This window comes from Furipterus horrens, unplaced genomic scaffold (genome assembly GCF_987537825.1).
Source record: "Furipterus horrens unplaced genomic scaffold, mFurHor1.1.pri manual_scaffold_3, whole genome shotgun sequence".
Classification (NCBI taxonomy): domain Eukaryota; kingdom Metazoa; phylum Chordata; class Mammalia; order Chiroptera; family Furipteridae; genus Furipterus; species Furipterus horrens.
Window position 1 is genome coordinate 185,787,874 of NW_028327173.1, and position 12,179 is coordinate 185,800,052.

Sequence of the window (12,179 nt, forward strand, 5' to 3'; positions counted from 1 at the left end):
CAGCATGGGGGAAACTAGAAACTCAGATGTTTACTTCAGATCCTCCCCTTTTAGGAAAGTCTTAGATGGTAAAAGAATGTTTCTTTTGGGATAAGGATGTCTAATACAGAGATAAGAGCTAGTGAGATCTTCCAGATTCCTCTTCCAGGTGTGTGTGTGGCGGGGAGCTGGGGGAGTGTAGGGTTTGCAAGGGCAAAGGAATTTTATATGCGTGTGCCACCATTTTTATATTGATAAGGAAAACTGAATTAAAATTCTTACCAAGCTAAAAAAAAAGTCTTACAGCTCTATTAAACTAAAGCTATTTCATAACTGGCTTTTATTCTATGTATTATCGTTTTGCTTTTCTGCCATGAATGTTGAGTGGCTTGACTTATTATTATTAGCAGTGGTTCCAACCTCCTTGCAATGGGACCTCTCACTGGTATATATGCCTGTTACCTAGCCCAGCAGTGGTTGCTTTCCTTGAGGCTGAAGGAAACCCGTGCCGGCTTTTATTTTTAGTCTTGTATTCCTTAACCCCTCTACTCCTCTAATTCATCAACTTCTGTGTTAATGACCTGAGCCTCTGTGTACTCGCTAAGCAGTGAGCAATGACTGCACTTTTGTGCGTGTGAAACACCATCACAAGAAGGAGCATCCATAATAGTTATGCCCTGCTTCATTTCAGGCACTTCTGGATCCAGCTGTGTGACAGCTGCTCTAGGGAACACCTGGAGCCACAGCATGAATACTCGGCTGATTTTCCAGTACCTTGGTTCAGAGAGAAGACAGGTGAGTGCTTTGACAAAGTTCTGTGACTGTCAAGGCCACATTGTCTGTCCTGGTCCAACACTGACAGGACATAGGGGAAAAAAACAGCATTCCTGTCTGCTCCAAAAGCAGTTAAAATGAAGCAGGAGACAAGTCCTGATATTTTCCAATAGCTTGTAAGTGACCAAGGTCTGTACTTCTAGGGATCTTAAATTCTCTGTCTGTAAAGGGTGAATGATCACTCTATTTGTTGAGCACTAGAAAATTCATGTACAAATTAAATGGCGATGGTGCTTTCTTTTTTTTTTTCAAATGAATGTGCTTTAAAAATCTTAGGCCAGACAGACCTTGCCAAGTGAATAAACTCTTCCCCAGATCCCACGTATTTTGTACTAACTCATAAGCCAGCAAGTAGTTCAGAGTACTGGATGATGCTAAAGAGACCTCCGAAAAGATGATGACTTTCTCAGAGCTCTTTATTTATGGTTTTTGTCCTGGCCTCAAATGAGAATTTCCCCCTTTCACCTAGAAGAGTTCATTTCTACCCCTTTCTTCCTCTTCCCTCCACATCCAAAGAAAGGACCACCACAGTCTGACCTCTTTGGTAAGATGTCTCCTAATTAGGGAATTTATTTTTCCTGATGTCCGACTTCAGCTCCGTCCTTCTCGTGGACTAGTTTCCATCACGACCTCCTCTGCAAACAGGAGGAGGAGGAAGACAGGATGATTACTCTGATTTGTTGGGTGGGGCAGAATACAGAACCAGATTTGCCCATTTTGCTGAATACATAACAAATCCTGGCTATTAATTAAGGAGGCATGGCCTGTTATGCTGGTGGTCCTTTCCAGAGGAGGTGGCGCGAAGGGAGTCGTTGCCCTTTACCTGCATTAGGTAAATTGGCTCTTTTTCAAGGAGTCAGGAATTATCAAAAACAGACACGAGCCCTTGCCTGTTCCAGACATAACTTTCCAAGTGCCCTTGGTTACAGACCAGAGGATTCTTCTTGGTTTGCTCGGGACTGTAAATAACATTCCAGCTTGATGATGGACTCAGCCATGTTCTAAGAAGATGGAGCTGCTTGTTTTCATTTAGGGGAACATTCTTGAGTTTTCAGGCCCTGGCGTGCTCATTACCTACTTCTCTTTTCAGTGGAACAGATCCAAAAATATTCCTGTAGGACCTAATGACCTTTAATTTGTATCCTGGGTCATAGATTTTGTTGAATAAACCCTGCTTGCAGCTATCAGGCATATTGTTAAGGATTGTCAAGCACTACTGCCTGAACTCTTAAGAAGCAAAATCCTTGTGTATCAAAGTTGATTCAGTCATTTTCGTGGATCCTTAACCCCACTCCTTGAAAACTTGTAGTTCATCTCTGTTTTAGACTTTGCATGATGACACACACTGATTTTGTGATTCAGCCTATTATATATGATATCATGGATTCCAGGTTACCATTAACTACTAATTCTAGTTAATGTTTATTAGTAAATAAAGAAGTTAGAGCCATATTTTTCTTTAAATTAACCAGTCATTTCTATTTTATTAGTGGTAATAGGAAGTGGCTAATAGGACAGATGCTATTATTTTCTGTCTTTTTGGTGACTAGAACATTTTGGTGGCTTTTGGTTCTTGGATCATAAGGTCAAATTCAGGCTACTGATCATGAGAAGAAACCGGAGCAAAGCGTGAGTGGCTCAGTGACAGTCCATCAACTCAGATCCTATTAGATGGCTCAGCGGTGTTATCTTAATCTCCAAAGGACAACTTGTTACTATCATTACTAGTCAATCAAGAGCAGAGTTAAATGCTTTTGAATTATGTTTCGAATAATAATGAGAAATTGAAGTAAAATATGACCAGCATTAAAATGGCCAACCCAGGCAAAAGAATGTGTGTTTCATTCATCTACAGAAGTATGCATGCCTTTTGGTATCGTATCGGCAGCCGTCCATCTCGAGAGACGATGGTGTAGCTTCTTAAGAGTCTATCTGCACCGCCGAGAATGGTTGTGCAGTCCGACTCAGGAGTGACACGGTATCTGTCTCCTCCCGTGTTGAATAGACATCTTGCGATGACGCTGGAGTGTCCTCTCCAGTGAAGTTGAAGCTACAGAGCCTGGGCAGGGTGATATGGAGGGTCTGCTGTTGCCCATGCAGCAGACCCCCCCTCTCTTCGCAGCTGAAGGGTCCAAGGGAAAGACGGAGTCAATACAGCTTGGCTTCAGGTGCGCCGCAGGAGTTGCCGGTGTTGACTACAACGTCAAACCGCCTTAGGGACTCCGGCTCCGGATTTTCTGTCGGGGTTTACTCCCTTAGCCTTTCCCCTGAAGAGGTATGCCGCAAGGCAGCGGAGGTTTTTTGGAGTCAGAGTTTTCCTTCTCTGATGTGCCCTGACTGGAAGATCGAACCAGCGACACTTAGCTAGCAGGCCGATGCTCAATCCACTGAGCCAAACCAGCCAGGGTTAATGCCTTTTGGTACCAGTTGTTAAATTTGAGGCCTGATGAATAGGATAAAGCTTGATACAGAAAACATGTCTCTTTCTGAGGCTGTGCTCAGTGATTCATGGAGCCTTTTCTGTGGTCTTACTTCATGACAAAGTAGAGAAGCCAGATGAAAATAAACCTTTTCTGGGATATGTACTTTTAAGGTTAATTGCTCCAAATAATACTTCTTTATGACATCACTTAGTAGGAGAATGTGCCTAGATCGTTCCATAGGCAAGCGATGGGACACCAGGTTCTAGGGGAAGATACCAGGTGTAGCTTTTGTTTTCTTCTGTTTTCTCTCTCAATGCTCAAGCAGAGGGATAAAGGTTATGGAATGAAGGTTATGTTTTACCCTGTTTCTGTGACATTGAGCTATATGCCAGGGCTCTTGAATGTGAAGGTTAGTCTAAGATCACAGGGCTGGAAGCTGAGCAGATCTACCAGCTGATTCACCCAAGAGATGAATTGTGTAGTCCAAGCGAAGGAGCCCTCCCTGGCTGATTATTTTTCTTTACACCCTGGAAACGTTGTAAAATTATATAACCAAGGAAGAAATCTCCTTATCAGGGCAAAAGCCAAGTTAATTCTCTTGTTTATTCTGCTTCAGTGTTTGTAAAAACTCTCTTTAAAGCTGGGAAGCATTTTCTTTTGGACTAATTTAGCTTTTTTTCCATTTGACTTTTATTTCTTCTTTTCCTCCTCTGCTTCAATCCTGCCCCACCCTTTTTGCAACATTTTTATTCTTAGAATTGAATTAAAATGGCCACTACTAGGGTTTTGTTTTTGTTTTTGTTTTTTTAGTGGCTTGGTTTTGTTAAATAACTAAAAGTATGATTTGGTTCACCATGTGCATGGTGTGGGGATGCAAAGAAGTAGGAGGCAGTTCTTGCCTTCAAGTTCCTTCTGTTCTAGTGTGAGAGACACCTGAAATATGCAATACACATGCATATATGCATACATACCCTTTCAGGAAGGCTCAAAAAGAACTGTAGGAGTTAAAGAAGAAGCTAACACTGAGATACTATCACATGATTTGTTACCTAATAAGTGGTTAAGCTCATCAGAGGCACATAAGTTTTCAGAAGAAGATGGGCTTGGGTATCACTTTAAATCACTGTTTCTGAAGCCCGGATATACTTTAGACCCATCACAGGAGCATTTATAAAATGCCAACACCAGGGCCCCACCTTGACAAATTAAATCAAAATTTCTGCTGATGAGACCAGACATCAGTGTATGTTTTATTCATAAAGCTCCCCCACGTGATTTTACTGTATAGCCCAGATTGAAAACCCCTGCCTGAAATAGATCAAATGAGGTTACTCGGAAAGGAAAGGGACAATGTGGGGTGAGGTTGAACAGCAAAAGAAGCAAACCAGGAGGGCAGGCCACATGTTCAGAAGACATGGGTTGGTTTTTGCCTTGCAACAATAGCATGGGATTTGTGTATCCATTCATTCGACAAACGATTTAATCACCTCTTCTCTGCTAGTTACTATGTAAGATGTTTGTAAGAGAATCAAAATATGAGTGAGTTGATGCCCTATCATTGTTCACAATCAACATGGGGAAGAAGATAAACATGTACACAGTAGGTGCTGTATGAGCATCATGAGTCAAGTGCTTTAGAGGAGATGGAGGGCCCTACAGCTCGGGGAGGTCCTGTGCTGATGAAGGAGGCGGCAGCGTCCAGACTAGCCTGGCCGAGGCCTTTGCTGGGGAAGCTGTCACGGGAACCAGGTGTCTTGTAATGCGGGACTGGAAAAGCTGGGGTGAGGGTGGTTTTACTTGAAAGAAGGATGAAAAAACTTGATGAAACATTCATACTATTTCTCATCAAAACCTCATGAAGTCTGTTCCTACAAACCACATATGGGATTAGATAAATTTTTAAGTGCCCTAGAAGGAGTAAATTAATCCCAACTAAGCTTCACACTCCCTTGATGAAATAAATATTATGACTCTTATTTCAACAAATTGGGAAGAGGTGACTTTTTCATCCAGAAGGTTTATTTAAATGGGGTTTATAACCATATTTTCATCTCCCATTTAGAAGGCACCCTGATGTTACAGAACACTTGAGGGAGGAGGCTAATAAGAGACGTAAATTGTTGACAGGACCAAAAATATTGCTCAAGCTTTTGATCCTTATTTGAATCCTTAGGCTTTTCTCAAAGTCCCAGGTTGTTTCACATCTTGGGAGTATTCCTTGTTTCCTTTCTGGTGATAAAATTCTTCTTTTGGTGTCCATTTTGTATTTTAAAAGACAAGCACCATCACTCTGAAGACTTCCTGACCCCGCAGCTTCAATCAACCCCTCTCCCCTGAGTCACGCCCGCAGCTGCATGTAGCACTTGTCTATTCTTGCATGTGTGAGTCCTCACTGATGAGCCCCTTGCGTGCTGTGACTGAGTCTTATCTGTGTGCCCTGAGAAGCAAGGTCAGTGCTGGACCCTGGCACATTCAATACATTCATTTTGAAAGAGAGAGGAAGAAAGAAGGAAGCAAACTCCTTGTATCCATCCATGAACCCAGTCTTGAGGAAGGACATACTGCTTATTTTGAACCCCTCTTCCCCATAGCAGTTGAGTTTTGCAGTTTAATAGTTCTGTTAACATATTCATAATTACCAGTTTAAAATTTTAGCCTTAAACTTGACAATTACAAGCAGATACTTACCTAGAAATGCTACACGAATACTGAATACAGAATACCTTTTGGTAGAACCAGACAGCTGGGGACTATGGGAGAGCAGGAACCCAGCTTCCCTTGAAATCCTAGTTGGAATTCCTTTATGTAAGGAAGCCGGGCCCTAAACAGGGAGCCAGGCATAGGGAGGGAGGGATTCTGCAGCTGCTTTCAGGGAACAGGCAGCATGGGGGCTTTAGCGGAGGGGGAGGATAAGCAATCTTTGTTGTCATCTTCCACAAGTCTTAAGTTCTTCCCTCTGTGGTTGGAAAGGCTTAATGAATAACTGGGGAAAAAAAAGAAAAGATAAATCTTTTCTCCCAGATAAGCTGAAAGGTAGATTTGGGACCAGAATGTCAGGCATAGCCCTGATCAGTGTGGCTCAACTGATTGGGCATCATCCTGTGAAGCAAAGGGTCACTGGTTCAATTCCTAGTCACGGCACATGTCTGGGCTGCAAGTTTGGTCCCTGGTTAAGGTGCACGTGAGAGACAAACAATCGATGTTTCTCCTTCACATTGATGTTTCTCTCTCTTTTCTTCTCCTCCCCTCCCCATCTCTCTGAAAATAAACTTTAAAACCTTAAAAAAAAAAAAAAAAAAGAATGTCAGGCATATATTCATATTCACCCAAAAAAAGACATTGGAGATGTTTTTTTCCGATGGAAGGCATAGTTGTACATTTCCCTGCTCCCAGATTCCTCCGAGAAAAAATTTAGGCTTAGTTCTCCTCATTCGAAAATCAGCCCTCCTCTCTTTGTAAAATGGTTCCAGGTCACCATATTCTGTTGTTTTCTACCCCAGCTCATCTGCTGTTCTTAGGCAAGGAGACTTTTTTTTTTTTTTTTTTTTTTTTTTTTGTGACTGGATCCAGCCAGAGGAGAAGTTTGGCTGTGCCGCAGGGGTGGGAGAAATTATTTTTTAAGCATAAATATCTGCAGAAATAGCAAAGGGAACAGAGAATCCCAGCCAAGTACATTGCCTTGGGTATAAATGTTTACTCCCTTTTCAGAGCTGCTCATGTGTGAAATCTAACCCCCGGCCCACACTCTTCCCTCAGAAGTGCTCTAACAGGTATTGAACAGAGTGGGAAAATGTATAAAATGGGACCCAGAAGGGTGACTCTTAAGAAAGGTTCTTTTTTTTAGGCAACTGTATTAAAATCTGAGGAAATCGCACCTGAAAGTACGCAGTAACCACACATGAATGCAGTGAGCTGGGGCTCCCAGAGCACAGACAGGCTCCATCTGCAGAACAACGCAGATGCGCAGGGCACACGTCCTGTTTCTGTCTCCACATTTGAGATGGGAACGTCAGTACCTTCCCACCACCTACAAACAAGCGAACAAACAAACAGAAAACTCCATGGGGCTCCCTTTGAAAAACGTCAGTGTACTCAAAAACGTCCCTGCTTTTGAATGGGCTCAAGTAGAGAAAACTTTCCCTTGTAGAGGCTCCTTTGGAAATTCCCAGTTAAAAAAGGCCTCTGTGCCCCGGCTCCCTTGGCTCTGATGGGGGTCTGTCTTTCACATACTTTGGCTGTAACAGACCATGGATCTCTGCTGAGGGGGAAAGTCAGTTTTCCCTACAAGATTTCGAACCACATGGGGTCAATACAAGTTCAAATTGATATCAAAACAAAGCAAGGGTGGGAGAACCACCATAGGGTTTAGACATGGTTTTTCATCAAGTTGTAAAATTAAGTGTCACCACCACTTCCAAAAGGAAGAAGTACCTTAATACCAAAAAGTAGAGCAGACAGATCTGTGAATAAAGAATACTGCTGTAATACATTTGTTTGCGTGGAAAGCAATACCTATCTTTATTTCTCTCTTTGAGGAGCGTGATCTCTGACCATCGGGACCTGAGTGACCGGTTCACTCACAGAACGTTTAGGTTGCTTCCCCTTTAATGAGCCACTCATTTCACCAGAATTTTATCTCCTCTGTCATTCTCCTCCAGCTCTGACTAGTTTTATTTTTACACACTGTCTGGTAACAAATCTTTTGCAGTGACCCTTCCAGCTCTAACTTGTTAAGTAAACCAGGGCAGATATGCGGATGAGAGATTTCTAGTGAAATCTCAGCTGTGGCAGGAAGTAGAAGAGACACAAGGCTTTGGAACCACCCCGGAGCCCTCATTGTCGGGCTAGGGAAGAACAGTGTTCTCAGTTGGAAAACAACGTAGGAAACAGCTACAAGATCTCTTGGACAGGCAGTGACCTGAGAGTCAAGGACGCTGAAATTTATTTGGCTCATTTGAGAGTGAAGGTTGGACAGGATGTTGTACTTTAGCCTTGGTTGGTTAGCTACGAGTGAGAAGAAAATGGGTCAACATCTTTGGTTAGAAAACAAAGGAGAGAGAAGGATTCGGTATCTATATAAACTGCGAACTTGGTTTACAACTGATCCAGCACTTTGATTAGAAAGAACACATTTAGGATCTGACAGTGTCCGCTCTGAGATGCCCTCTAGAAATGATCTTATCCAGTGATTCTCAGCTGCAGTGAGCTTAAGAGTCACAGGAGTTTGTTAACAGTGAGGGTTCTCAGACCCTGATCCCAGTGGCCATTCAGTGAGGGCAAGCACTTCCGGTGGTTCTCACAGGGGTAGCCCCTCACTTTACAGATGCATGTAAGTAATTGAAGTGAAGTGACTTAGTCAGGGTTGCACAACTAGTAAGAAACAGAAATGGAACTGGAATTCAATTCTGATTTCTAATCTATTGCTATTTTCACTGTACTATGCTGACTTTTAGTAGGTAAACTCTGGACTAAAAGATCCCCAAACCCAATCAAATTATTGGGTTTGTAAGTGATGTGATATTTATATCTACCCTGTGACCTCCAGGGGTTCATAAAAATGTTCTACAGAACTGCAGAAAAATATTTTTGCAAAGCACCATCCCACCGCACATTGCAATGAATTACCAGATAAAAGTCAGCATTTTAAGTTCTTGGGCCCAGACATATAAATAAGTTTTTCCAAGTTGAACTTCATAATGAACATAGACTTCCCAGCCAAATGGCTTTCCTTATACACAACATCCTGCAAACAGGGCTGACTTCTCTTCCCCTCACCTGCAAATAATCATTTGTGCCCATGGTGGGTCACCCTGAAATCTTGAGTTTCCTGTCGCCTGTCTTTATAGAATAAAGGTGTGCAATGGTTTGGGAGAACTGGAGTTTCCTGACCTTTTGTTTGTCTGGTCTTCTCAGCATGAGAGAGGCTTTGTATTTACCATATTTTTGAATCTTTGCGTCAGAGTTGGGCATAGAGGAAAGGAAGCAAGTGGCTGAAGGCAGCCTGTGTGGGGACCCATTTCGTGCCATCTCAGCGTCCCCTACTTTGGTAATGAAACGCATCATTGCTCTGTTTTAGTGCTCCATGCAGTGCTAACTTAAGCCCCCTTTATTTTCTAGGGGTGACAGGGAGTTAGTTTTTGTTGAGTACCTATGGTGGCAGGCATTATGTTCAATCCTTTCACATGCATAACTTCCGGTTACCCCCACGGCACCCCTTTATCTCCCTTTTTGCAAATAGAGAAACTGGGCTAAGAGGATACATAACTAGTATTCAGTAGTGGTATCAAGATTTGAGGCCAAGTTCGTATAACTCCAGAACCTAAGTTCTTTTTCTTATCCCACGTTCTGTGAGATGTAGGCTTCTAAAGAAAAAAATTAAAAAGGAATAAAATGAGGTACTGGAAAATGGAGCCCTGGCTAAGTGGCGATTCTTTTGGCTTGCAGTGAATGGTTCTTATTAACTTTCTCTCTGATTTTTGCCCAAGGATGACTAGATCTAGAAGGTCATTTAGCTTACATATTAGAGCAGCACCTTCCACTCTGAGACAGGAGCATTAGAAAGGAGATGGTGAGCCGCTTCTTGCTTTTTCTCTTGTTCTTGCCATTATTTGCCTTTGAACTACATCTGGCATGTGACTGTGATTCAGAAAATGCTCTTGCCCCGTGTATATAATTTGAAAAGCACAGCTTGTCACACATGTGGCCTAAGCAGATCCAGCTTGGAGAACTCGTAGCTGGTTGCTGTTGCTGGGGCAGTTTGCTGTGGCCTCTGCTTCTTTCTGTGAGGCCACTGCGGCCCAGAGGTCATAGCATGGTAAAGTGCTAGTGTGCATTTCAGCACGCTTGGGGCCATGGGTGGGGTGGGGCTTCAGACCCTTCCATAATCTTAATATCTTTTGAAATTAGGCGTAGGGGGATAGGAAGCAGATGCAGGACTAATGTGGTAGAGATGTGAGGGAAAATGAGGCAAATATATCTCTAGCATTTGATTTAAATTTATGTAAGGCTGATTATGTTACCGTAGCACTCTGAGATATGTCCCAACACCATCCAATGCCTGAGTGGTTGTCAACTGCAATATAAGTCATTGAGCTGTCCTGGTTTCTGCTGCTCTCAGTCATATGGACTTTTCAGTTGCCATAGAGTTGATACACTCAGTCCTTCCTTGCACGGTCGCCGCTCTCTCCACATGCAATAACCTTGCCTAGAGTTTTAAATCAGTCAATGGCTCCTGGCATTTGCCTTGGAGTTCATATGCTAGAAACAGATTTTTCCACAGGGGTCTCTTTCTGAAAGTTTTCCTTCTTGGCTTGGCAGAGCTTGGGAGTTCTGGCATCTAGGACAAAGAGCATATGTGCTTGAGTCTTGGACCCTTGTTTTATTGTTACCAAAGGGACTATGATGGTGAGAACACCCTTGGAGAGCCAAGCTGCAGTGGCTGTACCCCGCTGCCTACCTTCTGAGTTCTTGACTCAGAATTGGCACTGAGACATTGAGCTGGGACTCTCAGTGAGGGATGTATCTCTTCATCAAGCCTCCAGAATGAGATACATTGTTATAAACCTTAAGAAGGTAGAACTGAGGCACCTCGTATATCTGGGCAGAATTGAGCACAAATCACTCAAAGCTCCGGCAGTCCTGGCTTGCTACTTGCTCTGTTTATCCAACCATTTATTAAGAGTTTCCTTTAGGTGAGAGCAATGGAGGAAAAACTGGGACAACTGTACTTGAACAACAATAAAAAAAATTGTTTTTTAGAAAAGTTTCCTTTGTACCAATTACTCCGCGAAGTTGCTTTGTGGGTATTTTCTTTCTGTAACCTCACAACTACCCTATGAAGTAGGTATTACTATGTGTATTTTAAAGATGACTACATTGAGGTTTATAGAGCTTCAAAAATTGCTTTAAATCACGTGGCCTCTAAGGGTCCCCCACATATATATCTATATTCCCGCCTCCCCCACTCCATCCCCGGGTTTTTAACCATTGTTCTGTACCAAGTCCCATGTTAATGTGAAACTGTTCACCCGTGCTGCTTGGGACGTTTGTCCGGGCCCCCACTGGCACAGCCGCCGTCAACAGCTGCACCAGCCAGAATGATCCCTTCCAAAAGTGGAATGAGTCATTGCTTTGAGAGAGCGTTTTCTGTCTGTTAAATAATCATTAGTTATTTCCTATGACAGTACGGTTTTGCTTGGCAACGGAACGTTCTTGAGGAAGAACGAGCACCACGGAGGACAGTCCTCTGAGCCTCGCTCTCCACTCAGGGCATATCCAGGCCCTTCCTCTCTCACCTTCCAAGCTCTGGTCTTTCTGGCCAGCGTCTTTTTCTGTGTTCTGGGTTCGCCTTCAGTGTTCTGCCATTTATTGTCAAAACAGAAAGAGAGAGTCTCTGCGGAGTCCTGCCCCCTGTGAGAGGACAGACCTGTGCCCACCTGTCCATGACCTCCTCCAGCAAAAGCCTGCAGGGCCAGGAGGTTCAGTGGTGTGCCCAGTAAAGACACCCTTTCCCCCACAAGATGACATATAAGTGACATCTCTCCCTTTACTCCATTTCCTTGCAAAGTCACTTTCCCCACATTATAATCAATTTTATGGTTTACCTTTAAAATCTTTCTGAATTGTCTGGCCTCCTCTGATACTATTAGCCCTGTACACTAATGAAGACTGCCCATGTCTAGTGAAATGGGGAAACTCTGGCAATTCTATGTTCTTACAGGAGCCTCCTTAAAACAAAAAGCTTCAGTAGATCCAATATGACCTCTAACCCTTCAACAGCCGTGCTTATACCAAGCTGTTCTCTTATTTGTAGCTATTTGTACAGTATTCTCTCCAGATATACATAGTTATCTATACTGACCCGCATTGGAATCTTAGGCTCTTCTTGTGACTGAACTCTGTTTCTTACTTACGACTCCATTTTGGCACTAGCTTTACCTTTTT

General features: G+C 43.0%; 1 protein-coding gene across 1 annotated transcript in view; it reads left to right on the plus strand.

The window, feature by feature from the left end:
- Positions 1–12,179, plus strand: part of RAD51B (RAD51 paralog B) — a 556,308-nt gene that overhangs the window by 471,040 nt on the left and 73,089 nt on the right. The window contains exon 9 of the mRNA XM_090271032.1: positions 671–774. Coding sequence (XP_090127158.1) covers positions 671–774 — 104 coding nt within the window. The remainder of the gene's footprint in view (positions 1–670; positions 775–12,179) is intronic.